The 23,520-nt window shown below is 40.2% G+C and overlaps 2 protein-coding genes across 2 annotated transcripts; one reads left to right on the forward strand and one right to left on the reverse strand.

The window, feature by feature from the left end:
* Nucleotides 1-761: 761 nt before the first annotated feature.
* tmc2b (transmembrane channel-like 2b) lies at nt 762-13,301 on the forward strand. Its single transcript, XM_074638503.1, has 20 exons — nt 762-887; nt 1,062-1,103; nt 1,455-1,851; nt 3,535-3,681; nt 4,767-4,857; nt 4,957-5,038; nt 5,132-5,238; nt 5,332-5,430; nt 5,620-5,762; nt 5,857-6,004; nt 7,203-7,397; nt 7,529-7,708; nt 8,442-8,600; nt 8,843-8,971; nt 9,440-9,507; nt 9,842-10,081; nt 11,651-11,776; nt 12,448-12,526; nt 12,650-12,779; nt 12,881-13,301. Exons 1-20 carry the CDS (start codon nt 842-844, stop codon nt 13,105-13,107), a joined length of 2,835 nt encoding a protein of 944 aa, XP_074494604.1. The 5' UTR covers nt 762-841; the 3' UTR covers nt 13,108-13,301.
* Nucleotides 13,302-13,315: 14 nt separating this feature from the next.
* On the reverse strand, nt 13,316-22,103 carry LOC141769442 (aldehyde dehydrogenase 1A1-like). Its single transcript, XM_074638502.1, has 14 exons — nt 21,940-22,103; nt 20,371-20,528; nt 19,502-19,606; nt 19,250-19,390; nt 18,450-18,579; nt 18,236-18,297; nt 17,895-18,023; nt 17,611-17,724; nt 17,372-17,474; nt 15,834-16,018; nt 15,583-15,747; nt 15,327-15,484; nt 15,039-15,113; nt 13,316-14,271 (listed from the first exon to the last, which is right to left on the reverse strand). The coding sequence occupies exons 1-14, from the start codon at nt 21,989-21,991 to the stop codon at nt 14,199-14,201; spliced, it is 1,650 nt and encodes a 549-aa protein (XP_074494603.1). The 5' UTR covers nt 21,992-22,103; the 3' UTR covers nt 13,316-14,198.
* Nucleotides 22,104-23,520: the final 1,417 nt, after the last annotated feature.

Genomic DNA, 23,520 nt, shown 5'->3' on the forward strand with positions numbered 1-23,520 from the left:
CCACTTAATTTGACTAACTCAGACTGCTGAAGCCTCATTAACTTTAGCTGAACTTTGGAGTATTTGTTTTTATATTTTCAATATACATAATTTTGAGTGTTGTTTTAAGATAGACTTGAAAAAATGTGAACCTATCCTTTAATAAACGGCTCGTAAAACAGACTGATTTGTCCCTTTAAAAGAACAAAGTTACAGATTCACTGGAGTAATTCTTGTGTGTTCAGTTTGCATCGTACTCCCACAGAGGACTCTGTACAGTATTTAAATCCAGTGACTTGTTTCGCTTTTCACTCAGGATTACTTAAACTCTCATCTAACTTTAATGGGGCCTGACCTGTATGTCTAAATTTGCTCTGGTGTCTCCTTTCTGGGTCACAACTGACAAATGTCCAAGCATCAGTTTTTAGTGCGCGGCTTTCTTGTATAATACAGTGACAGTGATACAAGTTGTTAGCCTTTATCCAATCTGAATAAACTCAGATTAGAGCAGGTGGAATGTAACCGAGCTCTTATTGCTCCAGTGAATTATCAATTAGCATTTTGACTGACAAGTCCATTGTCTGATCCTGTTTTCTCCCAGGCTCCCTGACTATCATCTAATGAACTGTGTTGTCTTTGACGGTCGTCAAGGAGCCCGGTCTTTGTACAACAGAGGAACACCTGTTCCTGCATGTGTGTGTGTGTGTGTATGTGTGTAAGGGTGTGTAGCCTGGCTTTTTGACACAGCACCTTCACAAGTGTAACAGCCCCTTGTACTGAGTGACTCATGGATGAAGAGGGAGAGTTTAAAGTGAGCAGAAGAGGACTAACTGCAGGAAATAACTAAAAGAGACACAGCAAAATGCCTCCAAAGCGGAAAAACGATACTGCGGTTAAGGTTGAAGATGGTGAGATCTTTTTATGCTATTATGCTAAAAATAACTGTCTTTCATTGTTTCTAACAATCAATTTCCAGCTTTAAATATTCACCTTTTTGATTATATTGATAATGACTGAGTAAAAGTCATTGTTAAGTGGTAAATATTAGATAATTTGTGTTTGTTGTTTTTACATGTTCACAGTTGGGATGGAGGTTGATGTTGTATCAGACAGTGGAAGTGAAGGTGAGTTTGTTTACTTTTCATCAGAGAAGCAGTTAAATTGAGCAGGGTATGACTATGTCTTGAAGATTTGCCACAATGTGATGGTGTTATGGACAAATTAGTATAAATTAATGCTTATTTTTCCCTCTTCCATCTCTTTTCTTCAAGATTATTGCAACTTTTGACCACATTTTCTCTTTCATAGAGGCTGACTGGAATCATTTCCGAGGATTCTTGTACACTTTATTATTGTATTTTGTACTTTTGATGAGCTAGAAAATGTAACGAGAGTAATATCACTGTGTTGCACATGCACAATGCCGTGCTGGATGAATGTTTCAGCTACTCATCTAAAATGTATGTTTGTTTCAGAGGAGGCCAGGAGGAGGGCTAAAAACAGAAGAACCAGACCACAACGTAAAGCCAAACAGGTCAGCGATGATGATGATGAGGAGGATGAGGATGAGGCACCAAGGAAAAGAGGACGAAAGAAGAAGGCCAAGCCCCGGGACAGCGATGATGAAGACGACGAGGAAGACAACCGGAGTGTGAAAAGAAAAAGTTCAAAAGCCTCCAGGAAGAAAGCCAAGGAGGAGAGCGACGAGGACAGCGAAGAAGATGTAGGGAAAAAGAAAAAGCGAGGGGCGGCCGCGTCCAAAAAGGACAAAGAGGAGCAGAATAAGGAGAAGAAGGGGAATGTTAAAGGGAAACAAGGGAAGGATAAAGGTGGTGAGAAGGACAAGAAAAAGAAGAATGGGAAGATGAGCAGGTGCAGTATTCTCTGAGAGCTATCTCTCGCCTACCTGCACGCTCCACACACCTGGATGGGCTCTCTCCATTCAGTCTCATGCAGACCCCTGCAGACTCTGGTGATATGAAGCTATGTGGCATATGTTCAGGGAGATGGAATATTAACTGTGTGAATGACGTCAATATTACAACACTGAATACACACTTGTTTCCCTGAATATATGGCATTTAGAGTTTATCTTGTTTTAATGTAGCATATCAGCAGTCAGATGCTTGTTATGTACTAAGAAAAGTTAAGCAGCTTTAAGTTAATAATTTAATTAATTTAATGATGAACAGGTTCGCACGGTTTTGGCTGCTGTGATGGATGGTGTAATCTAATTTTTTCATCCATTATTCAGGCTACTGCTGCCTTAAAGTAAAGGCAACGGGACAAAACATCCTGAGACACCAGATCTTCCTGCTGTTTCATGGGGAGTGTTTGGGAGTTGGCTGCATTTTAAAATGTAGCTAATCCACTATCCAGTGTCAAGAAAGAAGCTTTTAACTTTTTGTAGGGGATGAATTCAAATCCATACCGTGACTCTTAAACGAATAATTTAATATGATAACTTAATTTGTGTAGAACTTTTAAAAAACTTTATGAGAAAGTGCTGCATAGAAGGTAAAAGAAACTTTAGCTTATCAAAATAGCACGAAGGCTTTTGACCTTTACTGGCTGCCTGTTTTAGAACAGATTTTAAAGCCACCGTGTGTCCTATTTCGCGCCCCCCCCTGGTGATAGTATGAAAAACTGTCGCAGACAGCAAAGCATGCTGCCATGAAGTAAAATTAATGAAATGAACGGTCTCCGGCCCTTTCTGTAATTTTACGAAACTGACCATCCAACATTCACACGCACTTTATGAAGCGAAATGACACGTCTTCCAGGAGATATCTTATTTATTACATGGCTGTGTTGAATACTCGATTCTGATTAGTCAATCATGGCGTTCTGCGGTCTGTAATTTCTGTATAAAAGACCGTTGCTATGGGCGCAGCTCTGATGTCGGACCGTTTTTGTGTCAAAATATTGATTTCTTAAGTAAGCAGCCGTGTAATAAGCGGGATAATGTACAGCTAGCGGGTCATTGTTGTGAAAGAATCCCCTTCAGGGCGAATAGAGACCCTTCCTCTGTGCGTCAGGGTGCAGCATCGCCCTGTCTGGGATTCTTTCACAACAATGACCGGCTCATTGTCACATTATCCCTTACTTAAACGATTGTTGCATCTCCCCCCCCACTCAGGCTTTTTCCCTCCGCCTTTGAGTGTAGCCAATCGGAACAACTATACACACTTTTGCCTTCAAATGTGGTAGAACACATTGTACAAACTAATTATTTTTAAGTAAAACCCGGCCCTATAGCCATGCTAGCACCTCTTTGAGACTGAACTGAACTGTACTGTAGCCGACTACAAGATACTGCAATTCAATTACAAACGTGATGTCATAGATGACAGTGAATGCAAAACTGAGTATTGATTTCTTTTTCTGTAGTCCGAAATATTGGAGCCCCAAAAGTGATTTTAAGTAGCAAGAAACACAAGGATACCACAATAAAACAAATAGTGTTTTTTTGTTTTCTGGTGTCTGAGTTTTAGATTTAGCTCCTGTAACTCCTTCTCAAAGCCATGGCACTTGACAGCTCTTTCCCTTTATCAGCTCTTCCTCCTCCTCTGATTCTGACGATGAATCGCTGTCGGAGGGAGAGATCGCATCCCTGAAGGAACAGGTAGAGGAGAAGAAGAAACTGCTCGCTACGTTAAGAAACAAACCCTGGCGAATGAAGAGGAGACTCGTGCTGCTCAAGTAAAACCCCAAAAACGAAAACTCACATCCTCTGCCTGTTTACTTGTTATTACTGTCATTTCTGGTTATTGCTGCTGCATTTCTGTTCCTCATTTGTTTTTTGCTCATTGACTATTTCTTACCGCTTTCCTAAATGCCTATACCATCACTCATGTCATGTACATGTGATGTTGATCATTCATTATTAAAACTTGTTCATCGCTACTTTAGCTGTTTGGTACTTGTCTTTATCAGTGCTGTGATCTATGGAAAGTCAAAACTACTAGCTTTGTTTGAGGCTGTGCCAAACTGGCAGCTAGGCAGGTATATTGCATTATGTTACTTGATGACATCACCACGCTAGGGAAGAAAAGGCGGGACTTCAATCAAGGTGTTTCAGGCAGTGCAGGAGCAGTGTTTCTGTGGAGGAGAGTAACTCCCTTTGGTGTGGACTTTGTAACTTTCCAGACCTTTTACATGAACAAAAAACTATATAACACACTAAAGGAAAGGCAAAAAGCACAAAAGCATAATAGGTCTACTTTAACACAGAAACACAGCCTTTGAAAACCTGAAAATGATTAGATCCAGGAAGATATTTGTCCATCCACATTAGTAATTTTGTTCAGTTATATAAACTTTCCCCTCTGTGAGCTACAGACAGACAGTCTGTAAACCTCAGGTAAACACGCAGCGGCACACACAAGGTTGGCTGTAGTTCAGCCAGTTCAGACATCTTCCTCTCAGCGTGAGAAGACAGTACCGGCTGTCTTGCCAAGGCCGGTGTAGGTTAGTGTGTGTGTGTGTGTGTGTACCATGTGTGTACGTTTCTCTATGTACAGATCAGTGTAAGCAAGGCAACAGGATAGGTGAACTGCCTTTAATTTTTTCATGAGCTTGACACTGTTTAATGCATGTTGTGGCTAACTGACCTGCTGCTTGCCAACTTCCTCCCGATGCTCTTACTTACCTTATGCATCATCATCATCATCAATCAGTAAATCATCCCAAACCTGTCGTTTTTACTGTTGCCACTGACTAATTAATTCATTGGTTAGGCAGATCATGTATATGTCATCGGTGGATGTTTTCTCTGATTTAAACAGGGAGGCCCAGGAGTTTGTTGAAAAATTTGAAGGAGCTCTTGGGAAAGGAAAAGGCAGGAAGATGTATGCGTTCAAAGTCATGATGGCCAAGGTAATCTACTCATTTTGCAACACTTACGATAGAAACTTTAGAACGGGGATGATATTGTGAAGATAACCACTTTAAACCTTTTTTTTTTTTTTACTTCAGAAACTAATAAAGTTTAAACGTGACTTTGACAACTTCAAAACAGCCTGTATACCGTGGGAGAGGAAGATAAAGGATGTAGAAAGTTGGTGCCACTATGACATTATTGGAAATAATCACTGAACTATGACCTCACTGTTATATTTCTAAGTCAAGTTTTCTGTTTTCCTAATCATAGGTCATTTTGGATCATCCGTGGCATCCTACTTTATTTTCCTGAGGTGGATGTACGGTCTGAATATGGTCCTGTTTGGGTTCATGTTTGGCCTGGTGGTGCTGCCTGAGGTAAAGCCTTTCTCATAATCCATGTTAGCCGGTGGTTCTTGATGTAGCAGACATTGTATATGTTTCTCACCTCAATTCCTCTCCTCTGTTTAGATTCTTATGGGTCTTCCCTACGGCGCTATTCCCAGGAAAACTGTGCCTCGAGAGGAGCAGGACACAGCCATGGACTTCTCTGTGCTCAATGACTTTGGAGTAAGGATCTATTCATCAGTTCATTCATAGTGTGGCTGTAGACTCATGGGTGTCTTGTTTTTATTAAGATGTTTTATTTATCATGTTTTAACATTTTCTTAGTCTTGTTAAAAATGTGAGAAAGTTGCTTTGTGCACCTGTTTCTGCGGTTGTAATATGTGTCTGTATCTTTGAAAATATCATCAACAGGGATACTGCAAGTACTCCTTTTTGTTCTACGGGTACTACAACAACGACCGAACGATCGGGCTGCTGCAGTTCAGACTCCCTCTGTCTTACCTGCTGGTGGGTGTCGGCATCTTTGGATACAGCCTGATGGTTGTCATAAGAACGTAAGGCAAAACACACAGACAATCAGATGTACGTGTTGATGTGCACGCAGATATGTTTGTGTGTTTTTCATCACGCGGTCTTTTCTCTTCTCAGGATGGCTCGTAACTCAAATGAAGGAGGCGACGGGGCGGAGGAGGGAGAGTTCACCTTCAGCTGGAAGATGTTCACCAGCTGGGACTACCTGATTGGAAACCCCGAGACTGCAGACAATAAGTACGCCTCCATTACCACCAGCTTCAAGGTTAGCAAGTGTGTGTGTGTGTGTGCATTTGTGTTGGGGGCATAGACTGTATATATAAGAAGTGTATGTTGTCACTGTGACGTCAACCATTGGTTTGTGGACTACCGTTTGAAGCTCAGAAAGGAGTCTGTGTCTCGTGGGTTTCGCCACTGCCCCATCCCTTTAGGAGACTAGCGGCATGTCCTGAGTTTATTAACTCCAATGGGAGAAGTATACACAGATTATGACTGATTCTTTCACCCCATAGTTTCCAAAGTAAATATTGGACCCATTTTTAACAAGCCACAAGTCTTCTGAACATTTAGATACTATACTAGTGACATTTTTCAGACGGACAAGTCAGGAGAAAATTAACTTTGTCAGAGACCTTCCTCTGTCTCAGCACAACACACTCTCGCGAGATCGGGCAACTAAAATTTGCAAACACCCTAGCTAATTCATTTTCTTAATGCTAAATATGGCTGTTAGCTGTGTAAATATCTAATGTTAGAAAAAAAATACATTATGCAAATATAATAATCTGCTTTCAACCATCTACACAACGTTCACAACACTTCCAGCGATGCCGTAGTAACGATGTCGTGGTAGCGACCTGGCAATCACACGGTAGCCACACCCTAAAGCATACCCTGCTTTATGGTCTATTTTACTCTAAATGGAACCATAATTTACAAAATGAACATCATGCTGTATTGAAGAAGACTTGAAACTAGCGATTGAGACCATAAACTCATGTTTACAATGTTTACTGAGGTAATAAATCAGGTGAGAAGTAGGGTGATTTTCTCATAGACTTCTATACAATCAGACTTCTTTTTGCAACCAGAGGAGTCGCCCCCTGCTGGCTATTAGAAAGAATACAAGTCTAAAGCACTTCAGCATTGACTTCACTTCTCAGACCCGGAGGTTGCCCACTGGTTGGGGGATGAGCATTGTAACATGAGCAAGGACTTCCCTCGATGCACCAAAATGTAACAATCATACATAGAAAAATCCATCATGGAAGAACCTGAGATATTATATTCCTCACCAACAGCAGTCTTAGCAGACCAGGATGCAGTGTATTCGCAAGATATGTTGTATTTTAAAGAGTTTGCAGTGACAGGATTTTTATATGTGGAAACTGTAACAATGTGCAAATGGGGAAAAAAACGTAATCACAACTTTGTTCCCTTAAATGGATTTTGCCCTGCTGTAGGAATCCATCGTGGATGAACAGGAGAACCAGAAAGATGAGAACATCCATCTGCGACGGTTCCTCAGGGTTCTGGCAAACTTTCTGATCCTGTGCACTCTTGGAGGCAGCGGATACCTCATCTACTTTGTGGTGAAACGTTCTCAAGACTTTGCCAAAATGGAGAAAGATGATCTCTCGTGGCTTGAAAAGAACGAGGCAGGTTGACATTAAACGTGTTGTATTTCTTTACCTTTCATGATTAAGTGATGATTCTTTCAGACTGAGGCTTGAAAATGAGAGTGAAAAATGAGATTAGTAACCCCGCTCTCTCTCCTCCAATGAGTCAGGTGGAGTTTGTGATGTCTCTGCTGGGGCTGGTGTGTCCTCCTCTGTTTGAAACCATCGCAGAATTGGAAGATTATCACCCTCGTATTGCCCTCAAGTGGCAGCTTGGACGAATCTTTGCCCTCTTCTTGGGAAACCTTTACACCTTCCTCTTCGCCCTGTTTGATGAGGTTACTGAGAAGGTATGACCGATATGTCTGTATGTGTTTGTTCTTGTTCCTGGGCATGTGGTGCAGTTGCATTCATAGATATTTGGGCTCAATTTAGGCTATTTCCTGTATTTTATTACATCTCTCACTCACTTTTAAAATAATATACTAACCCTCAGTTAAGCTAAATCTGTTGTGACAGCACATACCTTTAAAGCAAAAGTTTGACATATTGGGAAATTTGCAGATCGATACCACTCTTACAATATATCTGAGAACAGGCTGTTCTCATACACCGTTCGTAGGTATACCTATGAAAAGTAATGCATTGTTATTCGTATGTACTGTATATTCCACAAAATCTATTCATATATAATCCATCTAATCGTGACGTCGAGGTGGACGGGTGGGTAAAACAACACCAGACTTTCGCCCAGGAGACCGGTGTTTGTATCCTGTGTGAAACCAGAAGTCACAAAACGAAGTAGTTTTGTTGCCTAAACCTAATCAAGTTGTTTCCTTGTGAAGACAGAAGTATATTTTGAAATGACTGTATGAATGTAACAAGCGGAATTAGACACGTGTTGCTGAAAATTCGTAGGAAAAACGCTCGAAAACTGAGGAATAACTTTTCGTAAGATATCATACGAACCGGAATCGATCTAAATGATGTAATTTATGCCACGTAAATAAAGTTTGAGCTGCTTTTCCGTGAGTATACTTTTATACTTACTTTACTTTTATGTATGCATTTTCTATTCCTTAGTTGGAGACAGAGAAGTCCATCAAGAACACCACTATATGGACTTTCAATCAGTACTACGCCAACTACAGCTCCTTCTATAACACGACAGATGTGCCTCCTCAAAATGTGCACCCAGCTGATGTCATCAGAGGACCCTGCTGGGAGAATGCAGTGGGAATAGTCAGTAGTGGCATTATACTGTATACTCTTGTACGATGGTGAATGAGAGATTATGAGTGCAAATACAGTAGCAGCTGCAGTAGGCTCAGTTAGAAAATCAGTTTGCATGATCAGTTATCATTCCTCTACTTCACCCTCCAATTAATCTAACAGAAGACACCAAATGTTTGATTTCATTGGTTGGTTTGTATTTGTTCTTGTTTCTTTTGCTTATTCTCTCGTTGGTTTCTGACGCTGTGTAGGGATTTGTGAAGCTGGTTGTGTCGGACATGCAGGTGAGCTATCTGACCATCCTGATTGGTGACTTTCTGCGAGCTGTCATCGTCCGCTTTCTTAACTACTGCTGGTGCTGGGACCTCGAGGCCGGATTTGTGAGTACTCGTAATATGTGTTACTGTGTCTCTGTGTACATTGTGTGTTTTGCTTTTTTTTGTTTGGTTAGATTAAGTAAAGAATTCATTTATTAATTTTCTTTTTACCATTACAAAATTTCCATGTCCAGCGCTGCTAACATCACGTCACTGCACGTGTGCAGTCGATGGTGTATCAGTTAGTGTCATCATTGTACAGCTACCATGTCATTCAGCTATTATTGAACACTGTGTGAGTACATCACGGTTCGTATTGGATCTGAGTCAACCTGATACCATACAATGACATCTGGCAAGACAGCTGATCCCTAACATCCAGTGAAACAGGACGCTGCAATGAGATCTTAATTACAGAGAGAGAGAAACATAGACTTACAGAGAGAGAAAGGGGAGCAAATGCAAAGTGTGTCGAGCCGGCTCTTATTAATTAATTTGAGCATGCTAATCATGTTGTTGTGTTGCTTCCAGCCTTCATATGGAGAGTTTGACATCAGTGGAAATGTGCTGGGGCTTGTCTTCAATCAAGGAATGATATGGTGAATTACTCCACATCTGCATGGTTAATTTTATGTTCTGTCTCTTTCTGTATTCTCTAATGGGACTAATGAGGTGTAAAACAGCTTTCTTTGTTGTCCGTCTCCACTGTGTCTAAAATTAACAAAATAGTGAGTGTGGAGTGCCTGCCTCTTCATATTATTTGTGTTATTTGTTTGACTGTTAATATTGGAGCCAAACTGTTGCAAAAGTAACTCAATCTAACGACATTAAATCATAAATTAGAATACTCAGTCGATTTTTTATAAATGATTAGTTCAAAGTCGGCTAGTAATTCAGTATTTTTTTAAATAATATTGCTGCTGTTTTCCTCAGGATGGGAGCATTTTACGCCCCAGGTCTGGTGGGTCTGAACATTTTGCGTCTCCTGTCCTCGATGTACTACCAGTGCTGGGCAGTGATGTGCTGTAACGTTCCTCATGAGCGAGTTTTCAAGGCCTCGCGGTCCAACAACTTCTACATGGGCCTGTTGCTGCTGGTGCTTTTCCTCAGCCTGCTGCCTGTCGTCTACACCATCATGACCTTGTCCCCGTCGTTCGACTGCGGGCCATTCAGGTCAGTGAGAGATGGAGACGGTACTACGTGATAGTGAAATATGAATTCATATTACAAAGTTAGATTGTTGTGATAGTTTGTGATGAATGAACTCAATGTATCCAAAACAAAACTATTTAAAAGGACTCAATTTATCCATTACAGGATTGTTTTTAGTGCTTGTTTCTAGTGTTTTAGTATTGTCAGTTGTCAGTCTGTTAGTTGGTCATTCTCAACAGCTATTGGACGGATTGTCATGAAATTTTCATGGTGCCCACAGGATGACTCCTAATGACTGTAGCGCCACCAGTGGGTCAAATTCTTTTACTTATACCTTGAAATAAAAGCTAATGCCATCCTTACTGCCTCATCATCCTCAGCTACACTTAGTGTTTAGTGCTAAGTGGTAAATATTAGCATGCTATTATGCTTAACTAAGATGGTGACCATGGCATTGTAAACATTATACCTGCTAAACATAATGCTAACATGCTGTTAGAACTCAGAGGTGGCGCTGCCATTTCAGGAGGGTAGCGTACAGAGTCATCTGTAAATTGTTCATCATCAGAGATGTATAAAGTATGTGCAAAAGACAAATACCCATATAAAGAGAAGCTGATAGAGGCAAAGGGGCAACATATTACAAAATTAAAGTTTGTTAATGATATTGATCCTTACGAATTAGGAGGACTTTGACAGCTTGCCACCCATTACGGTCACTAACGTGTTTTGGCGTTAGTGAACACCAGCGGTTCAAAATATGTTAATCTTTGGAAGCCTATATCCAATTTACAAACGGGTAGGTATATGACATTAAGATCTACAAGACAAATGCCAACTACAAAATCATCCGGGCAAATATTAGATGTTTTGCTAACGGATACTAACAAAATGTCAGCTGACACTGCATATTTAATCTACCGGTACCTATCTTGCAAAATGAAACCCATAATGTTAGCCTACGTTTGTGTCTGACTGTAGGCTATACTATATATACTGCATTTCGTCTTTTGAATCTTATTCACTGTGTACTGTTTTGTATTAGTTCAGCAGTTTAATTGACACTTGCAGTAAACAGCAGGCGGATTGCAATCTGACCCTTTATCATCCAAAAATGCCCGATTGCTGTCGGTGACGTCACATTCCCATTCCCTATGTGAGCATGTTCTCATTAGCATTTAGCTCAAAGCATGGCTGTAGATCTTAGTGTTGTTAAGAACACATTTTTGCAGGTGCAGATACGAGTGACAGCAACAGCTTAATTTATTTCAAATGTATTACCTGTTTAGTTTCTGTTTATTAAAAGTTCAACAGGATGAGCTTTTCATACATTACTATTGGCTTGTAGTGAGGTGTCCTACCATACATTTTCACTTTTTTGCAGCTTTAGTAGACACTAGTGCAAAAAAACTTCAACTGTTTAATATTAATTGCTTTATTTGTAAGGGACCATTTACAATATTTTACCAGAGTTAGTTTAACGCTAATCTAGCACATCTATGCTTAAACATATCAAAACTGTCTCATATTTGCGATTTGGTGGACGCTTTTTATCAATATACAACAAACAGTGTGCTGTGTTTGATCCAGTGGCCAACAGAAGATGTATGACGTGGTCATGGAGACTATAGAACAGGATCTACCGTCCTTCATATCGAACATCTTTTCGTATGCCACCAACCCTGGACTCATCCTGCCTGCGGTCCTCCTCATGGTGTAAGTATCACTCAAATGTCAACTGAAGAATACTGTGTGGTATCTGCTAAAAAGGAGGAAGCTGAGGAAAAATAAATAGGCGTTGAAATAACATTGTAAAGTATGTTCTGAATTTCAGCTTTCAAAATCTCCCTGAAGAGTTGTGTACGCAAGTAAATCTGTACAGTTTAAAGATTCAGATATTCCCACATTTAGTGTATTTATTAAACTGTATATAGACTGAAGTCTTCTGCACACTGCCTGTATATATATATATACAGTCTATGTGTAGATTCTGTATGTGATTATAGCATCTTTCAAATTATTCTGGTGGCATAATGTTGTCTGCTAGAAAATGAGCCTATCCCTGTCAAAATTGGTAATGTGTTAGTGGTATTGCATGGATTGCTGTCTCCCACTGTCTTTTTTTATACTACCACAAGGGGGCACTGAAGAAAAAAACAACCTACACATTGTTGCTAGCGTTCTCTTATTATTTTTTTTACCTAAAATGTATACATATTGAGTCTAAAAATGCATGAATGAGTGTGCGTAATTTTAGAAAGTGAAGTCATAAAACTTGGAGGGTGGGACCGTAGTATCTACTGTCCTGTGTTTAAAGCCTGACTGTGGTCTAAGCTGTTGTACTGTTCATTATAATGGCTTAAAACACTTATAATACTGTGCAACAGGTTGGCCCTCTACTACCTGAATGCAGTGTCAAAGGGATACCAACAAGCCAACTTGGACCTTAAAAATAAGATGAAAATGGTCAGTATGAGCGTCTAAGATCTGTTTTCTTCCCCTTGTTTCCCCATTTGTTCAGTTCATTTTCTGTGTTCAAGATTCAATCAAACAAATGAGAAACGTCTGGTTTATTGGTGAATACTTTAGGCTCGAGACGAGGAGAAGAACCGCAGGAACAACAAGGACAGCACTAATCAGGTGATGAAAGACTTGGAGGACCTGCTGCCAAACAAGTCTCTAATCCCGCCACCCATCGAGGAAGAGCCACCCCCACCTGGTACACACAGACACACATATATTCCTTTATTGCGCATGCTATCAGCCAATTTGCACCCGACTGTCCTCACCGCTTGTTTTGCTCTGCATCTGTCTTCTCAGATGTCGTAATCGACAGGGGCAGCAAGTCTCCCAGAGTGAAGCCAGGTGCAGCAGCAAGAGGGGTCAATCTGCAAAAAGACGTGTCACTGGCCGCCCAAAACCCCAGAGGTCCAGTGACCCGTGCCCCGGGGCCACGACGGGGGCCTCCTGGAAACGCTAGGGGGCCTCAACCTGGGCCTGGGAGAGGAAGGGGTCGAGGCGGGCCTCCAAGGCGACAAGAATCATGATTCATGGACTAAAATCCAGACAATACCTATAATTCACCACAGATAACTAGTGTGTGTTTACATGCAGTCACAGTCAGACTGTATTTGGAGGGTGCCACTAGATTAATACAATTTTAGATGTAATTGATTGACAAAAGAAAAAGATAAATATACATACATTTATTAACAGTTACTTTTCGTCTTGATGAAAGCATTATAACTAGTATTTCAAACATGCCAAATACTTAATTGAGTAAAATTAACCACTGAAAAAGTCTGTAAGCAATGCAATGGCACACTAAAGCCTCCACAGTCACATCCCATAATGTTCTCAGTTTGGAGGTGGAGATGAGTTGGGACTGTGTGGAAAAACAGACAGTTTGATCTGTAAGTAGTACGACAACAAAATGTAAAAAAACCCAACATGTTTACTGCATTGAAATCCGTGTAAGGTTTACTGGTTCTTAATATGGGTCGACAGTTTTATTGATTTCATTTGGAAATCCATGTAAATAGTATGTAAAATGTATTTCTACTTTTTGTATGACATCTATTAAAATAATTCTTTTCTGGCAAAGTGCTATTTAAGTGGTTACCACTGAACAGAAACAGGTTCTCTTAAGCTAACGTACACATGACAGACACTCAAAATGCTGTTCACTAAACTGTATAATACATCTGAGATAGAAGAACACTAGAGCAGTGTTTCACAAGCTACGCTAGCCTTTCATGTTAGATTAAATGTTATAAGTAGGCTACAATTATCAGAACATTTAGGCTCCCTCATGTGGCTCAAAGGTGTACTGCGGATATAAATCTTAAAAGACTATGGAAGAAATTCTGCTAATTTAATTAAATATCCCGCGACCCCAGTCTTTGGGAACGATGCACTAGAGGAACACAGATAAATGAAAGTCAGTATTGTCACAGAAATATCAAGAGAAAGAGACACAACATTGATAAGAAGTTGAAAAAACAGGTATACGACAGGGGTAAATGTTGATGGAGTGACACAGACTTGAAGATTCCTTCAAAATATCCGGGTGCAATATGATTATTGCGAAATGCGTGTCTGAAGCGCTGAGAATTAAAAAGACAATCCTGGGATGGTATTATGAGTTCTTCTGGGAGATTTTGATGGTGACCGCCTTGACCTCTGTGTACTCCTGAAGAGCGTATTCCCCCCTGAAATTAAGGAACATTACATGAGCAACATTTACCAGTAAAGTTGAAATGTTACCAACCTACGTGTAGCTGTGTGGTGGACATAAATGCAGCAAGTCTAAAAGCCACGTTGTCATTATTGTAGTGCCAGCAGAGGTGTCATTTCCTCTGGGCACTGGGGATGCAGTCACTTCTTTAAATCCTATTTTTGTCCCTTTTACAGTTTCAGTTTGATTCGTTCACTAAGATAACTCCTCTGAGTCGCCTTAATACAAGTTGCTTTACCTTCTTAGTGGAGGTTTGTGGGGCTGTATGCAGCTTATGAGGAAGTCTCTGAGTTTTAGGGTAAAAAAAAAATATTTAGCTGTTTTTGTTTACAGATAATTCTCCTAAAAACATAGTAGAACTGATCATCAATCAAAGATAATGCACTAATTGATGGAGCTCTCTGTTGTAAAGACAGAAATAAAACATTATTTTTTGAGTTTAAAGGTTGTTGACCCTAGAAATTTTACAATCAGATCTCTATCAAGGTAATTATAGATGATTACTGGGTTAGTGTATTATAATCAGCAATTTAATCATAATGGATTATTTGCAAGATTATATAAATAAATATAAATGAAGAAAACAACACTCATATTATGTGTACATACTTGTAAGTTGCTTTGGATAAAAGCATCAGCTAATGAAATGTAATGTAATGTCCCCACCTCTGAAACCAAACCTATACACCCCTTAGCACCGGCCATGCTAAAGCTGAGATAACATACGATGATGTTACTCACAGTTCCCTCCCGTTCCCAGACATCTTGAAGCCACCAAAGGGACACTGAGCACTCATGGCATTGTAGCAGTTCACCCTAAAAAATAAATAAAAGAAACATTAGTTTCATCTCATTACATAAAATCTATATACTATACTAATAAAGTTATTAGTATACATTATTAAAGTGTAATATTTCTTTAAGGAAGGTTTCTGTGAGGATTTGCTCAGCAGATACTGCAGATTTAGACGGTTCGAGCCACCAGCCCTGGGCTGTTGAACATGATTTTTCAGAGGTTTTGATCCGTACCAGACCATGCCGGCCTGCAGAGCAGAGGAGACTGTCAGGGCTTTGTCGATGTCATTAGTAAACACTCCTGCTGCCAGGCCATAGTGTGTGGCGTTGGCTCTCTGGATGACCTCGTGGATGCTATGGAAACACATGATCTGCTGCACTGGACCAAAAATCTGAGAGAGGGTGAGAAATGTGGTGTCACGAGGAGGAAATTCAGAACATTGCAGTAGAATGAGGACACATATGATCCACGAGTACCATCACACAGTACCTCTTCTTTGGCGATGCGCATGTCGTCCGTGACGTTTGAGAAGACGGTGGGTTGGATGAAAAGTCCCTGCTGACCCCACGCCGACCCCCCACACTCCAGCGTGGCCCCGTCCCTCTTCCCACTCTCTATCAGCTCCATTATCTTATCAAACTGCTTCTGGTCAATCTGCAGAAAAACAGCAGCTCAAATCAGATTTTGTCTTTGCACATAAAGCTTGCAGTCAAGTGGAAGTGGAGATATTTGATATATACCTGTGGTCCTTGGTCAACCCCTGGCAGCAGTGGGTTTCCCAGGACTTTCCCTCTGGCCTTCTCCACACTGCGGTGGACAAACTCCTCGTAGATGGGTTCCTCTACGAACACCCTGGATCCAGCCAGACAGCACTGGCCCTGGTTAAAGAACAGGCCGCTGTGGGCCTGCTCCACTGCGTACTCTACTGCAAGACAGACATGTGCACATGTAAAGGAAGTAAAAAGGGCGATACAGCATAGTCCCTGTTTGCTACCTGTGCAACACATGACTGCTTAAAAAAATTGACCAGCATTAGGGCATGGATTGGAGTTACACCTGTCTGTCACGTCATGTGTGGTGCCTTCACAGACTACACTGAAGGTACAGTAAAATATTCGTTATTCTCTGGAAATACTTAAAGGGTAACTTCGATATTTTTCAACCTGTAACCTATTTTCCCATGTTTTTGGGTATAACTGACTAACAGCGACAACAATTTCTGAAATTGGTCCAGTATTGAGGGAGAGCGCTGTGGACAGAAGCTGCTCACAGGCTGCAATGTAATCCTATTGGGGCAAGCTGGCACCATCATTTACGTCCACTAAAAGTGCTTGTTTTTGCCATGACAGGCTTATGGAGTCTCGCTCAAGAGTTGTAAAGACAATATAATGTGTGTGTATATATATATATATATATATATATATACCCATTACATTACCACATTATCACATATGGACACACCTTTGGAAATAGTCATACCCTCAACTGTAACCTAATTCTGACCTGCGAGAGGCAGCAATGCGCCACAATGGCACCTAGACTGCCAGAAAGCATAAGAAGAAGTCTCGTTCTGAAGGTGGAATACATCCATGGTGGAAACGTGAGGGCCAGCCGGGCAGAGTTTGTTGTGTTGGAGTACAGAAAGCATAGCTTAGTGTTATCTAAAAGATTTTCAATGTTGTGGCTGAATATTTAGATGATTTTCAACAACGTGGACGAGGTCTTTGAATTCGATGGCCACCCGTATTTAATTGAGCCAGAGTATACGGATATTCAGATTTCACAACGAGACTTCTCCTTGAGCGGGACTTGGACACAATAACAAACAGACCGGATCAAGCGAAAGGTCAGAAAAACATTTTATTTCTCTGTAGGATCCTTTCCATAATGTTGTCAGACTCTATAATAACAATCTGAGCCTGTCAGTGGCAAAAACAAGCACATTGACGCTGCTCACTTGCCCTCGCAGTTCGTTTCGCGGCAGTTTACAACGTTATCCCTCAATACTGGACCAATTTCAGAAATTGCTGTCCCTAAGTCCCTAAGACACAAAAACATAGGAAATTCGGGTCCAGGTTGAAAAATACTTAAGTTACCCTTTAAGATCAGTCCAGCCTGCTGTCTTCCCACATTTTCATTTTTAGTCATTTAAAGCAACTTGCCCTCATCAGCAGTGCATAGAATAATGCAATCCCTGAAATGACATACACTATGTGTACAATAACACACAGAATATTTAAGAAGTAACTATAAAGTAATCCAGTAACTTATTACTCACAGTTACAGTCAGCAAAGACAATGTTTGGGTTTTTCCCACCGAGTTCTAGAGTAACTCTTTTCAGGTTGCTGTCACCTGCAGCCTTCTGGATGAGTTTCCCAACCTGGCAACCAATGACGACAGTGTGAGGTGACAGTGACATTACAGTGAAATAGTCAATACAAATAGGAGCAAATGATGCTAGAAGAGAAGAGAAGAGACACTTGCTCAATTTGCTATTCATGTCAATAGATACTAACAGCAGTAGATCCGGTGAAGGCTACTTTGTCGATGTCCATGTGGTGGGAAATGGCGCAGCCTGCTGTCTGACCGTAACCTGGAACCACGTTCACAACTCCTGGAGGAAACCCAGCCTGAACACAGAGAGACGTCACAGAGGGAGAGACACATGTTCATCTTTAACTGAGACATAATCTTAGAGCAGTCATTCTACTTTTACAGCTGTGCAGGTCTCAACAATTTCTGGATGCAAATTGATGGCTTTTGCCCACAGGTTCTTTGTTCTTGTATCATTGTCAAGTACCTCTTTGATGAGCGCAGCCATGTGCAGGGCTGATAATGGGGTCTGTTCAGCGGGTTTGATGACTACAGTGTTCCCACAGCACAGAGCCGGAGCAATCTTCCACGCAAACATCATCACCGGGAAGTTCCACTGTTGGCCAAAATGCATAAACATGTTTGAGTTGCAACAACATGAGGACCTTGTAAAAGTACAATTAATATTGAATAAGCATTAAAAACACATAATGTTTTACAACCTTTCTCATTACAGTTATAGTCATTGGAGAAACTAATGAATATGGTATAAACATGCTGTGCATTTGCAAGTGTTGTGCTTTTACAAAATTATTTTTTTCTACTCACAGGAATGATCTGGCCACATACTCCGATGGGCTCATGTCGCGTGTAAGTAAAATACTCTCCATCTGAAAACAATGTATAGTTAATTCATGATCGCTTTGAACACACTGTGGTGGATTTATGTTAATATATTGTCAAACATGGCGATATCTATAATCTAACGTGTCTTTTGTGTCACGAGTGTTGGCGAGCAATATTGGAAAAAAGGGCAACTCACCTACAGGGATGGTTTTGCCGTGAATCTTGTCCGCCCAGCCGCCATAATATCTCAAGGTTTTGATTGTGGCCATCAGATCTACAAAGTATGCCATGAGAAACACTTTGCCAGAGTCCAGAGCCTCTAGTGTCTACAGATTAAAAAAACACAGTAGTTAGCATACAAGTGACATTATTTCATGGTAGGGCTGGGCGATAATTCAATATGATAATTTAACATCTTTCAATGGAATCATATCGTGATGAAATCAAATATCGAGATATTGTGATACACGATTACATCTAGATTGATAATAACAAACACATACTAACTCAAATTTCTCAGAAAATCCATCCATCCATCTTCAACCGCTTATCCGGGGTTGGGTCGCGGGTCTCAGAAAATCTGATCCAGTTAAATCAAACTAGTGTCTTAATCTGATTACTCTGTATATGTGTGCATGCTAAAATAGTCATAATTTCACTTGAAACTGTTATGTTCATTTTGCATTAAATGTCTAATTAAATGAGAAAATACTCTTTATACATAATAATACACTTGTTTCCATTTGTCAAGTATTTAATTCACACAGGAGTATACAAAAGTAGACTTTACCATGTGGTTATTTCATATAGACTATTTATTTATTGAACTACAAGAAAAGATGCTATATTGTGATATATATCATTATCGAGATATGAAATGACCGATATCGGGATAGAAGATTTTGTCCGTGTCGCCCAGCCCTACTTCATGGTAACAAACCAGTTGAATGTGTGTGTGTGTGTGTGTGTGTGTGTGTGTATGTGTGTGTTTCTCACTGCCAGTAGTAGCCGGTCTCTCTCCACTAAGTCGGCAAGTCTGTTAAGTAGTTGACCTCGGTCTGAGGCGTCCATGGATCGCCATGGAGACCCCATCTGGAAGGCGGCTCTGGCACTCCTCACTGCCTTGTCCACATCTTCCTATAGAAGAGGTTCAAGTTGAGCTTGAGTTGAGAATCATAAATCAGCCTAAAGGATCTTTACAATCTGTGCATCTGAAAATGGACTGGTAATAATGTTTAATGTACTCACTGGGTCAGCCTCCTCCACTTCACACAGCAGCTTCCCTGTGGCGGGATCATACACAGGAATCTTTCCTCCGCTGCAGGACTCGTGCCACTCGTTGTTGATGAACAACTGAGGAGAATTAGAAAACACTAAAACGCAAGGAAACAGTACATTTTTTCTCCCCCCTCTCGTTGTCTCACACATGGCACTATAGTGTATCAGCTCCTCTCAGCCTGATAGAATTAATAACAGGCTCACTGTTTAGCGGGAGTGGTTTTGCCTGCTCGGACTCTTTTATGAGATGCATCTGCATGCTGTAAAGGTTCAGATAATTACCTACAACAATACCCTAACTCATCTTGTTTCATCTCCTCAAAACCACATTCACATCCTCCTCTAATTACAGGCCGACACACCATATTTTTAATTTTAATTTTTGACACAAACCATAAATACTAAATTACTACATCACTGGTTCACAATGCTGTATTGAAGGGCAACTGAACCCATTATCAAAAAGGGTTTGTCAAAATAAAAAACATGATTAAAGTCTCAATCTGTCCTCCAGGATAAATGTTAGATAAAAGGAAACTATCAAAAACTGCAATTTTTAACATTACTTTCAATCAGTCTCTCAGATTTCTGCACACGGTTCCAAACTAATGACTGAGATAGCTAAACCCAACACATGTCAACAGTTGTTGATTTCCACACTCTAATAAAATCCCTAAATCCTGAGTGTCTTATTGGTAAATTATGTTTAATTCTGGGTAGTTATGAGCTAAATTGTCCTCTAGAAACAAAGAAATCTGACCCAAACTGGAGCTCAGTTGTGGATCATTCTTCATGTTTGTTCAGTCCTGATTGACTCCTGACTGTTGGGTGCAGCTTACCTTGGTGTAGTGAATGGGGGGGTCTGGGACTGGCATGGGCAGGGCCTGCATCTCAGGTCCGCCTGCATGCTGCGGTTTGTGGCTCTGGTTTGGACCCTGGTGGTTGCATCCGTTATCAGACTGCTGCTGGTGGGAGTTCATGTTGGCATTCTTTCCCTCTGGAAAAGACACATGCAAGCCGGTCAAACTTGTTTTTTGTGGATGCGTGTGTTAACCCACTGTACTGCATGTGTGTGAGAACACTTTCATATCAGGATCACTGATTTGAGAATAGCTCCTTTCGTTTTTCATCGTAATCCTGTGCGTAAATTGCCATCCCAACATGCTGGAGAGAAGCTGTGCCAAATGAGGCACTGGCATTGTCAGCAGGGTAACACCGCGGGGTCAAGGGTCACGACTGGCACCGTAAAGTCGGGCCGGCTCTGAGCTGTGGACTGCACTGACCTCTTTTAGACAGAAAATAGACAGGAAAATATGACAAACACAGAGGTGTTTGTCATATTTTCCAGAAAACTTTAAGCTTTAATTCTAAATTGGCTCAACTGTAAGAAACGGTGAAGGGCTGTGCGCTGAAAAAAAGGTGATTAAGAATATTCGTTGCATGTAGAGGCATGTAAGGTGGAACAGACAACTATATAGCCCAGTGATCCTCAAAGAGGGGTGAAATGTTTTCAGATTCATTCATTTTAAATCATTGATATATTTATTTTTGTTACAAAAGGATGACATTTTTAAATCTACAGTAGATCATAAATTACTTTCTAATCTAACAAATCTATAACTCTCAGAATCTGAAAATATGTTTAATACATGTTTAATATCGCTCTACTACATTTCTCTTGTATTGTTCTTTCACATAACTAAAACTATAGAAGTGTATAAAAAAGGTTATAAGTCAAATTATCCAAAGGGATAAGGGGCTTCCTGGTATATTCTCTCTCTGTAGCCTATACAGTAAACATTAACACATCACAGTATGTAGCCTACTAATTTATGTGTTTTGTTTCCTGTAATCTGGTTAAAACAGCATTTAATTATCTTATTCACACAGGTCCATTCAGAAAAATGTAGCTTTAAGCTTAACATTTAACTGTTTTTTACTATTTTTCTTTTTCTTAATTATGCTTAGTCCTTTTAGTCAATTATTGATATAATTGTTATTTTAATAATTAATGTTACAATGAACAAAAAATATCATAAAGACAGTATAAATAATGTGCTGCCCTAGTTTCCCCTCCAGAGTTACCTATACACATAAACAGCATAATGCATTAAAATATTAGAAAAAGAAAGCAAAACAGCTTAAAAACATTACAATGCAGTTTAAAGGAATAGAAAGTAAATTAAAGGGAATTAAAAAGTTAAAAATGGAGACATAAAATGGTTCATAATGAGGTTTTTAACCTGTATTTAAAGGTAGTCAAAGTTGTCTAATATCCTCTGGAAGTCCACACTAACTAAATGCTGCTTCTCCATCTTTAGTTTGCAAATATCTTTAGAGAAATAGATATTTTATTTCCATTGAAAAACATAATTGCAGGTTGTAGAAGTGTTAAAAGGTGTAGTTACCTGATGGAGATGCTGATGAGGTCTGGTGGACTCCTGCTCCGCTCACCGGCATGTTGCAGCTGTGTGTCTCCTCTCACCGCCGTGCAGCTTTATATACACCTGCCTCTGCAGCATCACGTCTCCACCGGAGCACCGGGAGTCCTCCTCGCGCTCATCACCGTTCAGACGGAACCACCCCCGCGTGCCCCGCGAGACAGGCGCGCGCACCACTGAGATTCTTTCATGGAAGCCCATTTCCAACAATGTGAAGTGCATGGTAAGTATTTAATTCAGCCCAAATTTGTATTAATTGTTCATTCTGTATATTTAATGTGTTATAAGCATTCAGGAAATGTGCTTTTTAGCTCGTTACTTTTGGCTATAATTTTCTTTTAATCAAAAAAAATGGTCTCACTACAATGAAATGGCTACTATGGGGACTAACATCATCACAATTGAGTAATACAAACAATAATAATACAACAATCTGCAGAAAAACAGATAATGTCCTGGCAGAAATGTTCTATTAAGTATACGGACATTTCCTTCAACCCTAAAACAGAAAAGTCTGTAGATTTACAGTATATCCTCTGTACCATTCACAAATACTTCTGTTAATCCTAAAGAAGACATTTCTGTAAAATTACAGCATATCATGCAGTAGCATTTGCTGAAAGTCTGTTCTGATAATCAAATCTGTATATGGCCTCCTGAACATGTTTTGGTTGGTGTGTTCATGTTTTTGATACTTTTCATATGGCAATTGAATTTTTCTCTTATTAATTTGATTAAAATATTTATTTATTTATTCATTCATTCATTTATTTATTTATTTATTTAAATTTTAAATGTTGTCCCCATAGAAATAAAAGACAAATGATCAAAACAAAAAATCCAAACTAACGTCTTACTGTGTAAATTGGCTGAATTTGAGCCAGGCCAGCCATTCAGACTTGTTGCATTGCTCCTATCGCTTCATTGCAGCGCTTCAGCTCAACTGTGCCGTGTCAACATGCAGCAGAGGATGGGCCCATCTACAAGGCAACAAACATAATTGGGAAGATGTTTGCTTTGATAAGGGGCCTCCTGCTGCTTCACTGTCTCCCAGGAACAATGTGGCCACATAACTTTGTCTGGTGCGCCTATTTTAGTCTTGGCTGTCTGGAAATACACACATCCCTTTGAGAATTATCCCCGGGGACAACACGGTCTCTGTAATTAACCCTTGTTAATGAAAAGATCAGCAGTATTGTAGATGGGGAGTGTTGCAAAACACAGTGGAAACCATCTTCCCATACTAATGTGTATAGCTCCATTTGGTCAGACAGTTGACTTGAAGCTTGTGCAACAGTTTTGTGCAAAAGTTTTACGCCTCAGTGAGGAATTATAAATGTTATTCATTGTTGACCAAAACATACAGCCTCATTAGTCGCAGTCTGTCTAGTTTAACCTCATGTTGAGCGGGCGTACATGCTCATTACATGCTCAAACTCAAGTTTTTTACATTGTGTGTGTTGGTGTTAGGGCTATAGCACTGGTCTTGATTTCATGTTTAAATATGAGCAATATTCTCCCCCCAGACACTTCCCCATCCAGTCTGGC

The sequence above is a fragment of the Sebastes fasciatus genome, chromosome 6 (genome assembly GCF_043250625.1).
Source record: "Sebastes fasciatus isolate fSebFas1 chromosome 6, fSebFas1.pri, whole genome shotgun sequence".
Taxonomy (NCBI): Eukaryota; Metazoa; Chordata; class Actinopteri; order Perciformes; family Sebastidae; genus Sebastes; species Sebastes fasciatus.

What these genes read in the sequence shown, in the direction of transcription:
- tmc2b (XM_074638503.1), top strand. Translation starts at nt 842, where the DNA reads ATGCCTCCAAAGCGGAAAAACGATACTGCGGTTAAGGTTGAAGATG. An exon ending in CTGATGGTTGTCATAAGAAC is followed by an intron (nt 5,763 to 5,856) that starts GTAAGGCAAAAC and finishes TTCTCTTCTCAG; the next exon opens with GATGGCTCGTAACTCAAATG. An exon ending in GGGAGAATGCAGTGGGAATA is followed by an intron (nt 8,601 to 8,842) that starts GTCAGTAGTGGC and finishes GACGCTGTGTAG; the next exon opens with GGATTTGTGAAGCTGGTTGT.
- LOC141769442 (XM_074638502.1), bottom strand. Translation starts at nt 21,991, where the DNA reads ATGCCGGTGAGCGGAGCAGGAGTCCACCAGACCTCATCAGCATCTCCA. An exon ending in CCCCCATTCACTACACCAAG is followed by an intron (nt 19,607 to 20,370) that starts GTAAGCTGCACC and finishes AATTCTCCTCAG; the next exon opens with TTGTTCATCAACAACGAGTG. An exon ending in TGCGCATCGCCAAAGAAGAG is followed by an intron (nt 15,485 to 15,582) that starts GTACTGTGTGAT and finishes ACCCTCTCTCAG; the next exon opens with ATTTTTGGTCCAGTGCAGCA.